This window comes from Glycine soja, chromosome 8, assembly GCF_004193775.1.
Source record: "Glycine soja cultivar W05 chromosome 8, ASM419377v2, whole genome shotgun sequence".
NCBI classification, from domain to species: Eukaryota; Viridiplantae; Streptophyta; class Magnoliopsida; order Fabales; family Fabaceae; genus Glycine; species Glycine soja.
The window spans coordinates 18,261,462-18,281,681 of NC_041009.1; the positions used below are offsets into that span (position 1 = coordinate 18,261,462).

Sequence of the window (20,220 nt, forward strand, 5' to 3'; positions counted from 1 at the left end):
AATATAAAGGCACCTTGAATATTGTTTCTTGTTAACATCAGTATTGTGGATTCATGTGTTTGACACTTCTTAACAATCTTATTATATTATGTTTTATATGCTTTTCTACATGCTGGTATTTTTAACACCAGCAAAATCATTCTAATACTTTTCAATTGAAGTTTTTAATGCTTTTCATCAATTTGTAATCATTGAGTTATCCTCCATTGAGTTTCCTCTTTTAACTAGAGCTTTTATTGATTTTCTTGTCACATTTTGGGTGTGATTCTGCCCTCTTTTCTCTTATCGTCACTGTGCATTTCTAAGAGATATCAGTTGCATTATGTCTTTCTAATAATGAATGTTTTTTAACACTATTGATGAATGTGTTCTTCATATGATATCCCCCCCCCCCCCCCCCCCCCCCCCCTTTTATAACAATTTTCATTGCCATCTATTACTAGTTTTTAACATCTTATTATTGATTTTGGTATTTAAGAGGATAGAATGAAGTTTTAAACATTTTATTACTGGCTTTCAATTTTTGTCTAATTTTTTTTTATTTCATCTTATAACTCGCAAAATTGATAGAAAATACTTAAAACTAACTGTAAGTTATGTCGAGGATCATTGTCAGATATTACAAAATTGAAAGAAAAAAAATCAGTTACAGGAAACCGGATTTAAATGTATTTCATACTTGTAGGCATATTTGAGGAGAGGGGAAGGTATTTTTTTTTTAAATAAATATCACCCTGTTTTCTCATTTTCTGCTAGTACATTCATTTTTTATTTTTTATTTTTTTGGGCATTACCCCTTATTCGCTGAAGATTATAATATCCGCAGTATTTTTCTTATGTTCTTATGACATTTTTTAACTAAGTATTTTGTGTTCTTTTTTATTTGTCTTATTTTCTTTTTGGGTAGTATCGCCGGTTTAATGAATGTGAAATAACATCTTCCTTTTTATTTGAAAAACACCTTTCTACATAGAGCATTTCCAATGCAAGAAACTCATATAAGTTACTTAATCATTTTTTTGGTCTTTGCATCACTTTTTGTGATTTTCGCGGTGTTGTGTCATTCAAAAGAAACTCATATACAATTTTATTCCAATGCAATAAATCGTAAAAAATTCAAATATGAGAGTTTTTTATATAAGAAATTATTTTTAACAATGAAAGAATTCATTTTGTCATGTCATTATGTTCCAATGCAGAAGAATTCACAAGAAACCATTTTTTAGCCTAAAAAATCATGGAAGCACAGTGCCTGAAATACTTCATTTTTTAATTAGTTAATATTTCTCCATTTTGCTTAACGATCGGGTAATATTGTAATATTATATGGAAATGAAACTCAATTACTCAATTTTTAGTGACAACTTGCACGTAAATTTAATTTTTAATTTAAACACCTAAAAGAATTTGCTCCGACAGTTAACAACAACAAACAGAAATGTTATGTCTTGAGAATCAAAGAACTAACTAATGTCTTTGGAGAAACGCAAACATGTTTGTAGGCCTTCTCCTACATCTAATGCCGACAATTTCAGCAAACCACTAGAGCTCAATTGGATTCGAAATATCTATCACTTTCCAACGCAAGATGATTATTATTAAGTAAGCTCCAAAATCACATTATTAGAAGAAATGTAAAGGGGGGAAGGGTCAAGATAATAGTGCCTTCGAAATTTGATCCTGGAACTGATAGTGACCTTGTGTTAACCCAAGTAGGCAATAATGTTGACCATTTGCGCGCATGTAATATTGGCATACAGTTCATATATACTTGCTTACAACGAACAAGTGGAAATAATATTAAATTGGTTTATTTAATTTATCCGATCAGAACTTATTCCCTTCTCACTATATTCGAAGTACAGCAAATGTTCATCAATTGGAAAATAGCTACACTTTTCATCAATAGAGAGAAGGAAAGAAAATAGCTAAGCTAGTGAAATTAAACTTTCTGTACAGCCAAAAATTGAAATTTAAGATTTAAGATGTTAAAGTGTGTGTTTGGAATTGGATATATGTTGAATAATTTAAAAATTGAGTTAAAATAACAACTAATATAATTTTAAGTAAATATTGAAGAATTGATTTAATTATTTTTTCACTTTTTTTTTACTGCAAGTAGTTTTTTCACTTAACTTTCAGAATAAAAATATTTGGACATAAACTATTTCATTTTAAAATTAACTTTATCGAACGTTGATTCAAACATACACTAAATAAATTATGTATGCATATATGTGTGTTGGTTAGTGGAAAGCGGTTTTCTTATGGTTTAAGCAAAAAAATACATTCTTGCATGTGGTAAAATATATAAACATTTATGTGCCTCACCGTATATAATATTTTATTTGCATGTTGTACAATAGAAAAGGAGGGAAAATTTATCATTCTCAGCCTCTCAATATATTACTATGATTTAAATGTACAATTTCTATCTAAATTATGATTTAAGTTTAAGTATATTTTTAATCAAAATTTATTGTCTTGTTAAACCGTTAGGAAGTTATCCTCAAAACAACATATGCTTCACGGTAAAAAGTTGACGATGAAACAAAATCCTGCAATAGATTATTTTTAATCAAAATTACTTTCAAATTGAATTGTTTATGCCAGATAACCTTTATAGCTTAAAGCTTCCCTCCCCCTATGAAAGTAAAATTCTCGAATTTCTTTTCTTAATTTGGTACACACGTTTTACATCGTGTATAAGACAAAGAAACCAGAGTAATAAATAAACGATTTCGAGGCGCCAAAGACGCTAATAGTTGTTTTTGGGGTTAACAATTAGCACAGACTCTTCAATTTCCCCATTTAAAGGTACCTTTTTCTTTTAGACGAGATGGAGAGGATGGAATTTATTTGTCTCTATCCTTCTTAACTATTTATTATTTTACAAATTGAGTAGTTTATAAGTTTAATCAAAACAAAATAGTTTTGGAGAAATTAATTTTGATAAAGTAAGAGAAGTATTGAGTAGTTTGTAATGTATTAATGTATGAAAGGATTTGAATGACAAAAAAAGAAAAGAAGATGAGAGAGTAGAGTAGGTATGTTAATAATGATATGATATTTGGCAAATAAATTATACGTTGCTTGGTTTGGTGGCTTTTGGGGGACGAGACAACCTACCAGTTGTTGAGTTGAGGAGAGAGAGTTTTAACTTTTAATTTTAATAATAGTTAGTGTTAGTGAGTGGTTACTTGCCTTGCTTTGCTTAGGTGCGAGAGAGAGAGAGAGAGAGAGAGAGAGAGAGAGAGAGATGGATACTGGTATGCTATGAAGATGGGATCTCAGACTCAGCGTCATCACCACTCTCTTTGATTCTCTTCAATCTTGAGTCTCCAGGTGCATTTTCTACGGATCTTCTCCCTCCCATTACTTACCTCTCAGCTTGAGCTTCTGAATTAATATCTGATTCTCATCACATTGCTTGATCTCCCAACATGTTGTTTGTTTGCATTTTCAGGGAGATCCATCACTCCCCTATTCCTCTTTCCTCTAGATCCACTCACCCCTTTTTCACCAAACACACTCAACTCATACACACTAGTTTTATTCCGTTAAGAGGAACCAGATGCACCCACCCACTCTTCACTCACATGCTCAATTCTATCAGTCGTGTCTCTTTGTATTCGACAATACTCTTTCTCCATGGTTCTTTTGGCCGAATGCATTTCATTTTCTGTTGCCTTTATTTGAAGTTTCAGTCTGGTTTCTCAAACTGAGTATGATTATTCTCAATTATCAGCTAAGGAAAAATATGACTTTACTTCATGGTGCTTTCTTTCTAGATGAATATGGATATCTATCCATTAGAGTATTGAATTTTGCCTAAAATTCTATTTCAATTGAATTTCGGTTTTACTGTTTTGCAGTATTACTTTGAGTACCACTTCAACAAACTGGTGCTGCTTTGAAAAAGTCTGATGGGTTCAAGATTCCCATCTCATCAGCTCAGCAATGGCCTGTATGTATCAGGCCGGCCTGAACAGCCAAAAGAAAAGACTCCCACAATGAGCTCAGTTGCCATGCCCTATACTGGTGGTGACATCAAGAGGTCGGGAGAATTAGGCAAAATGTTTGATATCCCAATGGATGGCTCTAAATCTAGAAAATCCGGTCCCATAAGTAATGCTCCTTCAAGGACAGGATCATTTGCAGGTGCTGCTTCACACTCTGGACCTATCATGCAAAATGCTGCAGCTCGTTCTGCTTATATCACATCTGGTAATGTATCTACTGGAGGCATGTCTGCTTCAGCCTCAATGAAAAAGACCAACTCTGGTCCATTGAATAAGCATGGGGAACCAGTCAAGAAGTCATCTGGCCCTCAATCTGGTGGAGTTACACGCCAAAACTCTGGTCCAATTCCTCCAGTTCTTCCTACGACTGGTCTTATTACATCTGGCCCATTAAATTCATCTGGAGCTCCAAGGAAAGTGTCTGGTCAATTAGATTCTACAGGATCAATGAAATCACATAGTTCCTTTGTAGCCCACAATCCTGCTGTTACCACTCTTAGCCTTGATGATGAATATTCCTTCAGGAGGAACTTCCCGAAGCCAATATTGTGGTCTGTGATTCTGATTTTTGTAATGGGATTCATTGCTGGCGGTTTTATTCTTGGAGCTGTCCGCAATGCCATTCTCCTCATTGTTGTTGTAATTCTTTTTGGTGCGGTTGCTGCATTATTCACTTGGAATAGTTGTTTTGGAAGGAAAGCCATTGTTGGTTTCATTTCCCGTTATCCAGATGCAGAGCTTAGAACTGCCAAGAATGGACAATTTGTGAAGGTTTCTGGGGTATGTAACTTAATACTGACACACACATGTATAATACAATTAAGCAAATAACCATGGGAAAAGCACAGTACTGCAAACACACACGTGCACACCTAACCATCCATGCTTTGATCATTCATTTTTTCATCCATCCATTGCTTGGAGGATATTGCTTTTTATGCAGTAGATCAGTGAATTGAATGGTTGGCTCATGTCTCTTGTCTATGTTGTTATATTTTCCTAAATGAAGGAAATAGACCAATAATTTATTCTACCTTTTTAAGGTGGTTACCTGCGGTAATGTTCCACTAGAGTCCTCCTTTCAGAAAGTTCCTAGATGTGTATATACATCCACAAGCTTGTATGAATATCGAGGATGGGATTCAAAAGCAGCAAACCCAAAACATCGCCGTTTTACATGGGGACTTAGAGCAGCTGAGGTAATTGCATTAATCTGTTCAGTCTTTTCTTATCCGATTGCCAAATTTTCAAATTTGATCAAATATTCAGGATTTCTTGATATGCATTTGCCATGGAGGTGATTTAGATAGTGTGTTTTCTAATAGAATATGCTTTGCTTAAATGAACTGTTGAGAGAGAAACAAAAAAGAGGCATTTACTTAATAAAATCTTTTCCTTGATGTAGTGAGAGTTTAGCTCAATCACTAAAATTAGATTGGAAGGTGATACGAAAAACAGCTTAATTGTTACACACATTTGCATTTCGCAAAACCTTCCTAAATTGAAGTTCTCCCAAAAGTTGTTTCATTCAAATGAGCTAGCAAGTAGATGAAGCCATGACTTGGCAGTCTGCTTTTGCGCTTGATCTTGTGACCTCTTTTTGTTCCTTATTATTCCTGGCTATCATATTACCCCTAATGAGTACACAATTCCCCAAAAAAGGATTGTTTGTAAGTAGGAGAGCATGCCTGATTGCCATTTATGAATATCTTATTATCTATGCTCATCCATTATTGTCATACATAAGCCTTATTTAGGAGCTCCTTTAACATACTTTAGAATACAAATCACAACATCTTAATGACTTTCACATGCAGAATACAAGAGTTGACTAACCTACCTTCCCTACAAAAGGGATGTTTGTATGGGTAACCATGAAGTAGTTGTACTTAGTATTTGGGCTAGGGCATAACTCAGTCCCTCTAAACTGGTTGTAAGGCGAGAACTGTCCAAGCTTTATAAAAACTATTAAAGCTCTATCTCTAGGCAATGTGAGACAAATCATACCCCTTCAAGACCTGCAATTAAGGCAACCCAAAGAGGTTGCAACTAAGGTGGGCTAGTGGTGACTGCAATTGAGTTGTCTTTCTAACACACCTTCTCATGCCCAAGGCTATGGGCTTTGATGGAACCCTGATTTGTGGATTCAATTTTTAGCATCAACATACTGGGAACCTAATTGAGACTCTTTTCGGAAAATAAAAGGGAAAAAGCGGAATTAGAGAAAGAGATGGTAAGAACAGCCACAATCTTGGGAGATCCATAAGTGGAGGATGATTCATCACAAAGAATAGAATTCTTTGATAAGAACATAAGGTTTCACACAAGAATCAACCAAGAGAAGCACTCTCTTAACCATGTCTACTATGAAAATGTCATAAAAACTGCCAAGAAGTGTTTAGGAGTCTATTTATAACTCCTACTAATAATCCTAAACTAGGCCCAAGCCCAATAACTAATCTAATAATTAAAAGACATAAATAACAATAAATAAAAAAGGTAGCAGCCCATTACAAGTCCAAAAATAGGCCCAAAAATATAATTCTTCTCTTCCCTCCACGAGAGGATTTAATCTCTTGACAACCTCTTCTTGAAATCTCTTCCTCCTTGCTCAAGTGATTGGTTCATCCATGTTAGCCCACCCAAGCCAAACTCTTCCTCTTTGGATAGTCCTCTATCAGGCTTGGAGCGTGGCAATGCAGATGACCAATAATGGATCTAGAAAACATCTTAGAGTTTGGGCTCAGAACCTAATACAGCCCCACAAAATTGGCTTGTAATGTGAGAATTACCCAAGATTTATATGCTTTATTCAAGCCATATCTCTAGGCAATGTAAGAATAAATACACCCCTCAAGGCTGGAATTAAGGCGTGTTTCCCACACTTCTCGACCATTTTATTTTTTGGTATTTGCTACTATTAGAGATTGAGATGTAATATGAAATCAATCATAGAGTAATGCTTTCACTTACCAACTTAAGCTTTTGGTATAATTGGTTCATGTCTTGGTATCAAAGCTTCTATAATCAAATAGTTTAGAGTTCGATCCCTCTCACCTCCATTCTTTTAATAAAAAAATAAATTTTAGTACAAGGTGGGTGGGCCTGTCAATTATCCAAGCTTGAAGCCCAAAGAGTTCTTGCTTGAGCAGGTGTGTAGTAGATGTAATATAAAACCATTCATTTGTCTTCATCTAACAAATGTAGCTTTTGGAATAGCTAGTTCACAATATTATCTTCCTAGTTCTAATAGTGGATTCCCATGATCCAATGGAAGTTTGACGCTTGGATCCGTAGCAGTGTCAATGGGCTTGGCATCCAAAAATCCTATTCCCTCATGAATTTCAGTAACATACTTTGTGAAAGGACTATATCATCCTTGGATTGAACCACATCAATTCCCATAAAGTATCAAAGTTTTTCAAGGTTTTTTTCCCCCTCCAGAAAGTGATGATAGATGGTGTTTTTCTTGAAGTATGCCGCGGTGATCACTATCAGTAGTGATAATGTCTTCTACATAAAGAATCAAACAAATACAACCTTGGGTCTTATGGCAAAGAATACATAGTAGTGAAGTTTGATCTGAGGTATACCTAATTGTTGAATTACAACACTGAATCAACCAAACCAACCCCAAAAAGATTATTTAAGGTCATAGAAAGACTTGTGAAGATGATAGGGTAAGCTGATCCCCTTCAGCAGCAAACCCTAATGATTGCTCGATGTAAACCTTGTTTTTTAGATCTCCCAGGATATTCTTGTTGTTCTATTGATAAAGTGGTTTGGGGTGAGTAGCAGCCATTAGGAAAAAGAGCCAAACTGCCAAACAAATGTCTTTTCTGCCATTAGAAAGAAAATATCCCCATAGCCTAAGCAGCTAAGCCAAAGATTTGGGTGTACCCTTTTTCCACTAGACAAGCTTTAAGCCTTGAGGTGATCAATTTTACGGTTTTACCTTTAGAGCCATCCTTGGCTGGTTGATCCTTTGACACTTGACAGCTATTGTAAGTGACAGAAAAAACAAGTTTTTCATTTGTTCCCTTCAAACACTAAATGTGCTGTTGATCGAGGAATTTGGTGGTGTGGGCTTTAGTTGATGGCATTTATGCACTTTGACCACTAAGAATATTCTATTACTCTTGACAGGTATATCTTCATGTTGGTGTGATACTAGTATTGTGTGTTTGTGCCTATATGCATTGGATTCTAATCTAGTCAATTTAAGCTTCTAGCTATCATCTCATTTGAACTGTTTCATATGTTGGGTGAACAAGAAGTTCACATTGGGGGCCAAATACTAATTATAATATTGAGAGGACCAAACATTAAACTGATTTATTTTTCATAAACTAAAATGTTTCAAAGTATGTTCTATAAATGTTTTGATCCTTGCAACCCCATTTGTGCTCTCTATTCCTTAGTGTGGCTAGACTGTATCAGGATGCCACTCATGTATTTTGGATTTTGCAGGATAACATCCGAAACTTTAAGTTTTTATATTTATTTACCTTGCATTTTATTCAATGCAGAGACATGTGGTGGACTTCTACATATCTGATTTCCAATCTGGATTGAGAGCATTGGTTAAAACAGGCTATGGTGCAAGGGTGACTCCTTATGTTGATGATTCCATTGTTATTGATGTTAATCCAGCCAATAAAGACATGTCCCCTGAGTTTCTTCGATGGTTGGGCGAGAGAAAACTTTCTAGCGATGACCGTATAATGCAATTAAAAGAAGGGTAAAGTACTTTATCTTGTTGACTGCAAAAATGCTTCTAGAAAATAAAGTTAAGATAACTTATGATGGGGAGGATGTTCTTATCAAACTGTCATTGATCTTTTTGCAGGTACATCAAAGAAGGTAGCACAGTTAGTGTAATGGGAGTTGTTCAAAGAAATGACAATGTGCTTATGATTGTCCCTCCACCTGAGCCTTTGACTACCGGATGCCAATGGGCCAAATGTATATTCCCTGCTAGCCTTGAGGGTATTGTTTTGAGATGTGAAGATACGTCAAAGATTGACGTCATTCCAGTGTAGTCATCCTTGATGTTGTTCCAGTGTAGTCATATCCTCTCTGGTAACCTCTTAGGTATTCTTCTTTAAAAAGATATGTCTTCGCATATCCAAAATGATGGTGGTGGTGGTGGTTGTTGTTTGTATTTTGTAAGCATATACGTGTTGTTGGTAAGTGTGATGATTCTGCCATTGATATGGTGATTTCTTTTTTTCCCCCACACTCAACTCCTAGTTTGTTGTATAGCTAATGGAAATTCTTATTCGTTTATTTTTCCTGAGGATTTTATACTTTTTATTGGACGTGGTTTCATATAGTGAGAAGTTGTGTATTCAGAAGGACTTTTGTTGTTTGAATCTGTCAAGGGAATCTATCATACACGATTTGTCAATTAGGCGGTGCTGAACTACTGAAAAAAGATTGAATATAACCAATAACCAAACGGCTTTATTTGCTGGCATCATATGAACCAATCCCTTTCCTATCATGCTATATACTTGCCTATTGGTGAAACTTGACTTGACTGAGGGTGGAGTTCTATATTACATTTTTCTTTCATTATTCTCCATTCAAAGGTAAATGTTAAAACTGAAGGAGTTTCTTATCTCTCAATTTTATCGTTTCTTTCAAATGAACGTATCAGCAAAAAATACTTAAGTAGTATATTGTACTTATGGGTTATATCTTTCGCACAATCGCACGGTATTGATAATTTTCATTACATATTTAGCCTGTCACATTTTTAGAAATTTGTATTTAATTTTGACATTCTTTTCCTTTATTTATTATATAAAAAATTATATTCGTCTGTCTTACATAATTTGTATTATTTAAATTATTAAATTATCACTGATTCATTTTTTAATCATATTTTACTATGTAAAAATTTAAGAGACACTAGAGAATTTATAATAATTTACTCAATCAAGTTAGACTCTTTTAATAACAATATAAATTTTTGCTTAATTGTACATTTTATCGTCTAATTTTTATTATTTGATGAGTTTTACTGTCAAAATTTTGTATTTTTGTACATTTAAAAATACTAATGTGTCACCTAAAAATTACAACTTTTTTTAGAGAGTCGCGTCGTTTTGTTACTAACATAATGTAAAATGCATAAAAATTAAAAATTTAGGTGATAAAATTTGAAAAGAAAAATAAACTTAGATGGTAAGATGTGGGAAAATTAAAAAATTAAGTGATAAAATTCAAGAAAAAAACTTAAAAGATAAAATTTGTAAAAATAAGATGATTGAGTGATAAAATGTACAATTAAATCATAAATTTAATATTATTTTATTTAATCATGAAAATAATTTTTTATAAAATCATGTGTTGCTATATATAAAACAAAAAATGTCAATATCATATATGCATTTAAGGAAATTTGCGGTAGTTAACAGTATCGTTTAAAATAAAAATATAGTTAAGAATTGAATAGATTCAAGGTCAGAAATAAATATAAAATATATACATATAAATTAAATGAATAGAAAGGTGTAGCCGAATTGGGTAAATAAGCAATTCTATTTGAATGAATAATACTAAAATATAATTTTAGTTCTTTATGTTTTTTTCATATTTTAGTTTTTTATTTTTAAAAAGTTTAATTTAATCTAAAAATTATTTTAAAATAATAATCATTTTAAATTTTGAGAAATGATTTTCAACTATTTTTTTTTCTAATTTAAAAGGTAAAAACTGTTTCATTTGATTTATTTGCATGACCCAACTAAGTTTGAACTGAAAAAAAAGGCATAAACAAGATAAAATTGCTTGAAATTGAATCTTATGAACAACTAAAAACTAATAAATCCAGTAGTGATTTTTAAAATTTTTTTTTATTGAATTCTCTTTTTATGATGGAATTCAATAAAAAAAAAGTTTCATATCTCTCAAATCAAGTAAAAAAAATATTCAAAGTTATTTTCTAAAATCGAATACGACTTTTAGAATGATAGTTTTAATCCACTTAAAAAAAATATAAAGGATAAAATTAAACATATTAAAAGACAAGAGATTAGAATGAATATAGTCTAAATTAGAAGGGGGAAATGGGGTAAGTGAAACGTGTAGTGTATAGAAGACAGAGAAGAGGCACGTGTTGAGCAGTGGTAGCTTGTCCTGTGACGTGTACTATACATACTGATACATTAGAGAGTAAAAGGAGGCAAGGCACGTCCTCAACTCAAGTTTCATGAATGATTGATATGTGGAAGAGTGTATTGGTGTTGGTGTTCTTGTGTCTTAGTCTTAGTAATGGTGATGATCAAGAGAAGAAGAAACCCTGTTTGTGGGAGTGGAAGAGACTGAGTAGCGCTTACTCTGCCTATCGGGCACTTTTTCCTTCAAGTATTGGTCTTGACATGCTTAAGAACCTTGTCACTCACACATATGCCCGTTTCTTTCCTCCAAATATAGAGTAAGTTATTTCTTCCTCATATCAATATACTATTTACTAAACACTAATCACATGTTATGAATCAATTAATTATTTAGCTTGAAAAAGTTTTAGAAGAGAGGAGGAAGGGCAAGTCAAAGAGAATGGAGCTGGGGAAAAGGTTAGAGAAGCTTTTGCGAAAAGCCTAGGAAATAGCAAAGCTACGTTGGAGGATGCAGCAAAATCAGCAGCGGAAACCGTGAGGACCTTCTCTGAGTCTGATGAGAATAGGGAAACACAACATCAAAACGAGCTCTGAGTGATTATTCTCTTCTCATCTTTAACCAACCCACCCTCACACGACACAAATTTAAAGTTCTTCATTTCATTTCTTATTTGTTTTCTTTTGCTGCTAATAAATAGTAACGAGTCTTTTGCTTAATGCTGTGATTGTAAGTAAATAAATGAAGAAGCGCGCAGCGTTTGTTTGTGTGCAGCTGATATGGCATGGAAAGCTATAGATAGTTCTTTTTCCGGTAATAAATTCCTCGTTCTGAAATTCTTTTTAAGAAAAAGGAAAGGACAAAAACACTGTTTGATGATAAAATTTCGAAAATACTAGTTTTTAAGCTTGCTCTGTTTTATTGCTCTGAAATTATTATGGTTAGTCGGTCATTCGGGTGGGGGTGCGTACTTGCTCTGTTTTATTGTGACTCTACATCTATCGGTCGCAATAATTATGCAATACATAAATAAGATACTACATTTTAGAATTGAAAGTAAAAAAAATTCTATAAACCGTCATATTGGGTGGAGCAATTGAATAGTACTACCAAAAAGAAATCTAATTGATGAATTAAACATAGGTCATTGTAGTCTGGTCTCATCATGTTCCAATATGAACTTAACTCGCAAAAAGTTGATATCGACAATGCCTTCATTAGGTTTTGGTCTCATTTCAAAAGCTTGCATTGAAGCTAGGTCTTTTGGCCAATCCATTAGTAGCGGTGTTTTGTAAGTCAATTTTAGTCAAATTCAAAATTTAATCTAACCAATTTAATCGGTTTGGTTTGGTTTTTACAATTTTTTTTTTTTTAAATATGACTCAATCTATTTATTAATATTTGGTTTGCTTCAGGTTAATGGGTAACCTATTTAAATTTAATTTTTTTTAAATTGTTATTTTATATCATAATTTATCTAAATGTACAATATTAACAAAGATCTGAAAGTAGTAAAATTGATTCATGTAATATTATCAAATGTTCTAAAATAGACTAATACAAATTAAAATAAAAATATTTTTCAATAAAATTTACTATAATAGTCTGAATTACGATTATTTTTTACAAATTAATTTTTTACAATAAGTTTTGTTGCAACCACGTTTACTAAAACAAATGAATAAAATAGGATTCATTAATATTATAAATATGAAAAGAAGGTGAAACAAATAACAATGTAGTTGAGAGTAATACCTTGTGAAGTTTCAGCACTAATAGTTTCAACACTTGTATTTTCAATACTCTGAGTTCCACTATTTGTAGTATTTAAAGACAAACCAAACAATTCTAAAAAAATTTATTAGTTTTGACTGGTTCGATTTGATTTTAATCGGATCTATAAATCTAAACCTGTAACCCAACCTGCATTTGAACGGTTTTGATTGGTTGGGTTCGATGTTGACCTAAATACATAAATAATCAAACCTAAGTTGTTTAGATCGGTTTGGGTTAATTCAAATTCGCAAGTGATCCATGCCCATGAACACCCCTACCCATGAGAGTTATTATTGTACTGACTCAAATTTACTTGATGAAATGTAGAATTTAAATTTAAATTTTGAGTATAAAGTAAATAAGAGTTTTTTTAGCTATTTGATTGTTGAATCTAATCTATTTTGATATGACATTTTATAATTTCTTTTTGGTTTAATTAAGTTTTTCATACCTCAAATATAGGTCATTTTGAGATTATTATATAACATTCATTTTTTTCAATCAAGTACATGAAAAAAATATCAATTTCATTTTAATATTTGTCGTTAGTTGTCTTTCATTAAGTGATGATGTGATATTTCATGACGTGACAGATGGAATGTCACGTCATCACACCTAGTCACGAACATCTCATTATCACGTCATCACCTTCAATGATATGGCACTGACGTGTTCTTAACGAAAGGTGACTAACGACATGTAGTAAAATAAAATAGAATTTTTTTTCAAGGAGATATTTGACAAAAAATGAAATTTTAGGTAATAATATGAAAATGACCTATTTTTCCTGGTATGAAAAACTTATTTAAACCAATTTAAAAAATAATTTTTAGTTAACAAATAATAAGAAAGAGTTTTATCAAAATAAATAATCTAATTTAGATAAAATGATAAATGATAAATTTTATTATTTTATTAAAAATAAAAATGATAATCGTAAATTTAAGTTATGCTTAAAAGCAAATATTATATGTCAATAAGAAAAAATTATTTTTCAAACACTTTTATTTGATAAAATATTTGTAAACTTCTAAAAAAACTAAAAATTAATTAAAATAACTTGATGGACATATATGTAATTTATTTTTATATAGACTTAAGAAATTGTATCCTATTTATTTTTTAAGATAATTCTTCATTCATAATAAGAAATACATTAAATTAATAAGATAATTTTTATGGATAGGAATAAAAAAAATACTATTTAAAATTTACAATAATTCACCTATCAATTTATTATGTTTAATCAATTGAACAAATTAATAAGATAGTATTAATGATAAAATTAAAGAGTTAAGATGCGTACATTTAATATTTAATATTTAATATCTGGATAAAACTAAAAGAAAACCAACAAGATCAAATGTTGAAATATATATTTTGGGTCCAGAGATAGTGAAGGAAAAGTGAGTGTATATTGATCATAAATCGCAAAACATAAAATTATATATGGTTTAAATAAGTTTTTCATGTCATAAAATTTTTCATAACTAAAAAATATGTCATTTTTAGATTATTACCTATTTTTTTTTTGTCAAATACCTACCTGAAAATTTTTTAAGTTTCATTTTAATACATTTTGTTAATCGGCTTCCGTCAAGTGATGACGTGATAATGAGTTGTCATGATAAGGTATGATGAAGTAATATTTCGTCTATCATATCATTATTTAACGGAAAGTGATTAACAACATATAATAAAAAAAAATTAGGTATTTGATTAAAAAAAATATTAGAGAGAGTAAAAAAATTTAGGTATTTGATTGAAAAAAGCTTAATTAGATTTTTATTTTTTTAATATAGCCTGACATTTACAGTTGGTAACCACGTTGATACCACAATTAGTCGAACCCGAACCTGCTATGGTAATTAAAAAAATTGAACATGATTTAATTTGGGCTTAATCCACAAAAGTATACTCTCACTCGAGATCCTCTCGTTATAGTCTTGAGAGAAGACTATATTTTTAAAACTAGAAATTAATCCAAACTATAAATTAGAACTTATTTAAGTTATTAAAAATTACTCCAAGTTATGGGTACAGGCAGATTTATTACAATGGGTACAAGTACAACCAGATTTAATTTTACTATTAATTTATTATGATGATGATTCGGAAAATAATTAGATTACTGATTTTTTTTTAAAATACTCTAATAATATTATACTATTAATTGTCCTTATTTTTTCGTCTTAGAATTTTTTAGATATTAAATATTTTTATATAAATAATTTAAGAAAAAAGAGAAGATAATTGAGAAGAAAAAAAAGAGGGAAGTGGAAGTGTGGGGGAGGGGGCAGAGACTGATATATGGTATGGTCGTCTCTGAGTCTGAAGATCTGAGTTAATTGCATTTGCAGAGAGAGAGAGAGAGAGAGAGGGAAGACGGTTGTGGGGATTCGATGGGGGCCACCGTTCACTCGCCGCTAGTCACTTATGCTTCCGTCATATCTCTGCTTACACTCTGTCCTCCGTTTGTCGTACTTCTGTAAGTAATAATCTCATTTACTCTCTCTCTGATCTGAAATCTGAATGATTGAATTGCGTTGCAGATGGTACACCATGACTCTTGCTGACGGATCTGTTTCCGAGACATTCCATTATTTAAGGCAGAATGGGTTGCAGGGTTTGCTACATATATGGCCCACCCCCACTCCCACCGCCTGCAAAATCATTGCAGTCTATGCTGCATTTGAGGCAGCACTTCAGCTTCTTCTTCCCGGGAAAACCGTTTACGGCCCTATTTCTCCAACCGGCCACCGACCTGTCTACAAGGTCACACCTCACAGACATGCCTTTCATTACTAATTACTAATTACTGATTACTGATTACTAATTACTAACCACTTCTTTCAGGCAAATGGCCTGCAAGCCTATTTTGTCACCTTGATTACTTATTTTGCTCTCTGGTGGTTTGGGATATTCAACCCTACGATTGTTTATCATCATTTGGGAGAAATTTATTCAGCTCTCATCTTCGGCAGCTTTCTCTTCTGTGTTTTCTTGTACATCAAGGTCACACTATTTTCTAACCTTTTTCTTTCCCTATCAATTACTTTTTCTTATTTTCTCTTGTTGTGTTCCATAGGGTCATTTGGCACCGTCTTCTACAGATTCTGGCTCATCTGGAAACTTAATCATTGATTTTTACTGGGTAACACTAATATTCTCTGCCTTTATTTGCTTTGTAAGCTCCCTATGTCTGTTGATGGTGTCATGCCTTTTGAGGCAATGATTCTACAATTTCCACTTTTATCAAATAAGACCGAGTTGCTTGAGAAATTTCACTCGGATCACTTGGACTGTGTTTTTATGTGAATAACATCCTGTCACATTTGGAGTTTAATTCGCTCTCTTTGTGAATAATGGCTTGTCATTCTTGCAGGGGATGGAACTTTATCCACGCATTGGAAAACATTTTGACATAAAAGTCTTCACAAACTGCAGATTTGGAATGATGTCATGGGCTGTTCTTGCACTGACCTACTGCATAAAGCAGGTTGAGCCTCAAAATATCTATTCTTTTGTATAAATATTGAAACCAATTAATACCAAATAGTTTCTGCTTATATCAGCTGCAGGTTTAGTGATTGTACTGTTCAGTTGGACCTTTTAGTTGCCTTTGTGGCACCAACTTATCACCACCATGAGTAGGATGTGATGGATCCAGTACTGGATGAATTGAGAACATAAGTTTGTTTCATCAATATATCTTGCGATGTTTCCTCCCTCAGCTAATTCTGTAATGTTTGTATTCTTGTCTTAACAGTATGAAGAAAATGGAAAAGTAGCGGACTCAATGCTTGTAAATACTGCATTAATGCTGGTATATGTTACCAAGTTTTTCTGGTGGGAAGCTGGATATTGGAGCACAATGGATATTGCACATGATCGAGGTTTACATATGCTCTATTCTTGTTTCTGTTGGACATACCTGTTCATTCCCTTTGTTCTACTATTTTGTAATTTTGAAGCCTGTTTATTAAATTAGAAATAACAGTATTTGGGGGGGGGGGGGGGGTATTGTAACTGAATCCATTTGAAGGTTTTTTCTGATTAGAAAATAATTGACTTAATTATATTTCACAGGTTATTAAGATTATATCTTTGATGGCACACATTATTGCTAAATTCACTATACATGTTGCTTTTTTAAGCTCCTTTATTGTCTCACTAAATCTTATTGCACTTAAATCTGGCAGCTGGATTTTATATTTGCTGGGGTTGCTTGGTGTGGGTTCCATCTGTTTATACGTCTCCTGGAATGTACCTTGTCAACCATCCTGTAAATCTTGGCATCAAGGTACATCCTGTTTGTGTTGCTGATCTGTTGTAGTCCAGGGGCAGTGGGGGAACGAGAAGTGAAGTTAGGGCTGAGTTAACTGCTGGAGTTGCCTGCAGAGTTTTTCTTATTTATATTCTTTATCACGTTTTATTTTTTTCCTGAAAATTTTCATTCTTGTCTTCCAGCTAGCGCTCTCAATTTTAGTAGCTGGCATTCTTTGCATATACATCAACTATGATTGTGACAGGCAAAGGCAAGAATTTCGTAGGACAAATGGAAAAGGCACAGTCTGGGGAAAAGCTCCTTCAAAGGTGTAAATACCTAATATTAGCTGTGTATATTTCATTTGGACCCTATTTTCTATAGAATGTATGTCAGATTTGAATGCTCACACAAATATTTGCCAGTAGACTTACATAAGCTAGACATACTGAAAATACTGTTGCAGATAGAGGCCACATATACTACTACTTCTGGGGAAACTAAAAGAAGCCTTCTTTTAACCTCTGGATGGTAAGCTTTCACTTAAATTTCTGTTTGATTACAGACCATACCTGCCTCTTCTCCCGATTGAGGAGTTTAACTCGTCACTTGTTGGGCCTGATTCTGGACATTTGATTTAAAATAGATCATAATTCTATAAAAAGTTTATATTGATAGTTTACATTCAGATATGAATGTTATTTGGAGTAATGATACACAAACATCCTCTTCTTTTAAACACTCTATCAACACTTATCATTTTTCTCTTCTTATCACATCATAAATCTTATAATACCTATGTTATTTTTTCTCTTTTTCTTCTCTCTCTAGGTGTTCATGGCATAATGGGTGTTCATCAAATATATTTTCCAATAATTAATTCACTTTTACTGTGGTGCTTGCAGGTGGGGATTATCTCGTCACTTTCATTATGTCCCTGAAATACTGGCAGCTTTCTTCTGGACAGTCCCAGCTCTTTTCGAACATGTAAGGGTCCCTTTCTCTTTGTACAAGTTGAAGTTTGGAGAAGAATGTTAAACTCGGTTTTTTCCCTTGCAGTTTTTGCCTTACTTCTACGTGATATTTCTTACCATCCTTCTCTTTGATCGAGCAAAACGAGATGATGATCGTTGCAGATCCAAGTAAGCATTCAGTTCGATGATTCTATCTGTTGATGTTACTTCTTGTGCATTTTTCTTTTCCGCACGTCCTCTTAAGCCTCATCTATGTTTACAAACGGTTTGTTTTGTGAGTTATAACTTATTGGTTGGATACATAGGCACCATTTTTATTAGCTGTATTAAATCAACAACATACAGTATCCCAGTAGAATTAGACTGCTTCTGAAGTATGCAAATCACCATATATAAGCAAAAGAGATTTGAGCTCGTCTCAACTTCAAGTAGTAGTGCTGCTAAAAGAAACAGAAATTTATAAAAAAGGATATTGCCGCAATTATAAAGAATCAAAAGAATGGATCTTTTTATTTATCATGGATTCGAGTGAACTTTTCATTACCAAAGGTTTGGAAATTGGAATATTCTGTTTCTGGGTTGCAACATCGAAGTTGAAAATTTCTTTGCATGCAGGTATGGCAAGTACTGGAAACTATATTGCGACAAGGTACCTTACAGAATCATTCCAGGAATATACTGAAGAATGATTATCGAAAACGGCTTATCTGGAGTCCCCCAACTTAAAATTAAAAACCAAGGACGCCATCTGTAGCTTTATATTGTTTGGTGCCTCCTTAAGACACGTGGTAGATTAGACTTTCGCTGAGAGCTAATTATTGAATTATTGAACCGGATTTTTTAAGCTAATGTCGAGACTTGATTTCGGCTCCAGCTGTGTTAATCTCTTTATCTATGACTTGTGAGAAAGGTGCATGGTTTACGGGCTGGTGTTACAATTTGAAGTTTTATTCTGTTCCTGTTTTCTTCCCTCGCATATCATGATCCATAATCTAAAATCATCCGGTGCAAGCAGACACAATGCTTGCTAATGGAACTTACACGTCTTAACATTTAGACACTTGAGCAAAAATTCTAGTACAAGGCAAATTACAACATTGGTGAACCAAACTTCAGGCTGGAAGCTTGAAATTTAGTCCCATTCAATCACTACTGAAAACTGAGGTAGGTGCGCAACATAACAACGAAAATGAGTTCAAGAACTCAACATCAAATAACAATTTAATAGAGAACACACTCGTGTAAAGGAATTTTATAAACAAAAAACGTATAAATTTCAAAATATATGTAAACTCATTGAACTTTGGTGCTTTTATTATTCATATCATAACTGCAATTGAATATTTGTTTTCCTCTTTCCTTGTGTTATTGAACAAAATAGAAATCACTATATTATAACTGCAATTCAAAAACCATTCATTCTCAAGTTGTTTTGCAGCAAAAAATATTATTTGCTATGTTCGTTAAGTATCTACGAACTAATAAGGTTTACTTCTAAATTAAATAAATAACTGATACTAAAAGTCATCTGTCTATTTACTATTAATATGATTTTTGAGATAATGATTATAAAAAGTTAATAAATTTATGATTAGAAGACACTGTAACATCTCTTTGTATTGTAGTTGTTGTTTGGGTCTTTTGCCTCTTCCAAGTATAAAAAAGAAAACAATGTAAAGGATCTTTATATTATTAATACATTATTTATTCATAAATAAATAAAAGACTAATAGAAGGAGTACATGAAATTTTTTTTTGGAAGAGTAACAGAATAAATCGTAATATTTTAAGGAAAAAAACATGATTTAACCTAAACTGGGAAAACAATATAATGGGTCATGGTCAGATCACTCAGATGTATAAAAACATTGATGCTTACCTATTTTTGCACAAATAATTCTTCTTAACAAAACAATTTCCATTATTGAAACACCATATATAAAATTGATTTTCTTTAAGTAAATCATTTTTTTAATAAAGATTAGTCATTAACAAAATTAATTAATATTGATTTTCTTTAAGTAAATTATTTTTTTAATAAAGATTAGTCATCAAC

The 20,220-nt window shown here is 32.6% G+C and overlaps 3 protein-coding genes across 4 annotated transcripts; all 3 read left to right on the forward strand.

The window, feature by feature from the left end:
- Positions 1 to 2,987: 2,987 nt before the first annotated feature.
- LOC114422540 (uncharacterized membrane protein At1g16860-like) lies at positions 2,988 to 9,432 on the forward strand. The gene is made up of 5 exons (XM_028388940.1): positions 2,988 to 3,345; positions 3,876 to 4,802; positions 5,066 to 5,221; positions 8,552 to 8,763; positions 8,872 to 9,432. The coding sequence occupies exons 2-5, from the start codon at positions 3,927 to 3,929 to the stop codon at positions 9,062 to 9,064; spliced, it is 1,437 nt and encodes a 478-aa protein (XP_028244741.1). The 5' UTR covers positions 2,988 to 3,345; positions 3,876 to 3,926; the 3' UTR covers positions 9,065 to 9,432.
- Positions 9,433 to 11,212: 1,780 nt separating this feature from the next.
- Positions 11,213 to 11,983, forward strand: LOC114420874. Of its 2 annotated transcripts, none has more exons than XM_028386590.1 (2): positions 11,213 to 11,466; positions 11,554 to 11,983. In XM_028386590.1, the coding sequence occupies exons 1-2, from the start codon at positions 11,246 to 11,248 to the stop codon at positions 11,741 to 11,743; spliced, it is 411 nt and encodes a 136-aa protein (XP_028242391.1). In that variant the 5' UTR covers positions 11,213 to 11,245; the 3' UTR covers positions 11,744 to 11,983. The 2 variants fall into 2 exon arrangements, with proteins under 2 accessions (XP_028242391.1, XP_028242392.1); XM_028386591.1 differs by having other exon boundaries at positions 11,560 to 11,983.
- A 3,213-nt stretch (positions 11,984 to 15,196) lies between these two features.
- Positions 15,197 to 19,123, forward strand: LOC114422541 (7-dehydrocholesterol reductase). The gene is made up of 12 exons (XM_028388941.1): positions 15,197 to 15,411; positions 15,476 to 15,698; positions 15,780 to 15,938; positions 16,012 to 16,077; positions 16,309 to 16,422; positions 16,693 to 16,819; positions 17,126 to 17,226; positions 17,394 to 17,519; positions 17,657 to 17,721; positions 18,096 to 18,177; positions 18,250 to 18,332; positions 18,780 to 19,123. The coding sequence occupies exons 1-12, from the start codon at positions 15,326 to 15,328 to the stop codon at positions 18,844 to 18,846; spliced, it is 1,299 nt and encodes a 432-aa protein (XP_028244742.1). The 5' UTR covers positions 15,197 to 15,325; the 3' UTR covers positions 18,847 to 19,123.
- Positions 19,124 to 20,220: the final 1,097 nt, after the last annotated feature.

Bases quoted from the DNA above. Each gene is read 5' to 3' on its own strand.
- LOC114422541 (XM_028388941.1), top strand. From the start codon at position 15,326: ATGGGGGCCACCGTTCACTCGCCGCTAGTCACTTATGCTTCCGTCATA. The intron at 15,939-16,011 runs GTCACACTATTT...TGTGTTCCATAG, and splicing joins GTGTTTTCTTGTACATCAAG to GGTCATTTGGCACCGTCTTC. The intron at 17,722-18,095 runs GTAAGCTTTCAC...TGGTGCTTGCAG, and splicing joins CTTCTTTTAACCTCTGGATG to GTGGGGATTATCTCGTCACT.
- LOC114422540 (XM_028388940.1), top strand. From the start codon at position 3,927: ATGGGTTCAAGATTCCCATCTCATCAGCTCAGCAATGGCCTGTATGTA. The intron at 4,803-5,065 runs GTATGTAACTTA...TACCTTTTTAAG, and splicing joins AATTTGTGAAGGTTTCTGGG to GTGGTTACCTGCGGTAATGT. The intron at 5,222-8,551 runs GTAATTGCATTA...TATTCAATGCAG, and splicing joins GGGGACTTAGAGCAGCTGAG to AGACATGTGGTGGACTTCTA.
- LOC114420874 (XM_028386590.1), top strand. From the start codon at position 11,246: ATGATTGATATGTGGAAGAGTGTATTGGTGTTGGTGTTCTTGTGTCTT. The intron at 11,467-11,553 runs GTAAGTTATTTC...AGCTTGAAAAAG, and splicing joins TTCTTTCCTCCAAATATAGA to TTTTAGAAGAGAGGAGGAAG.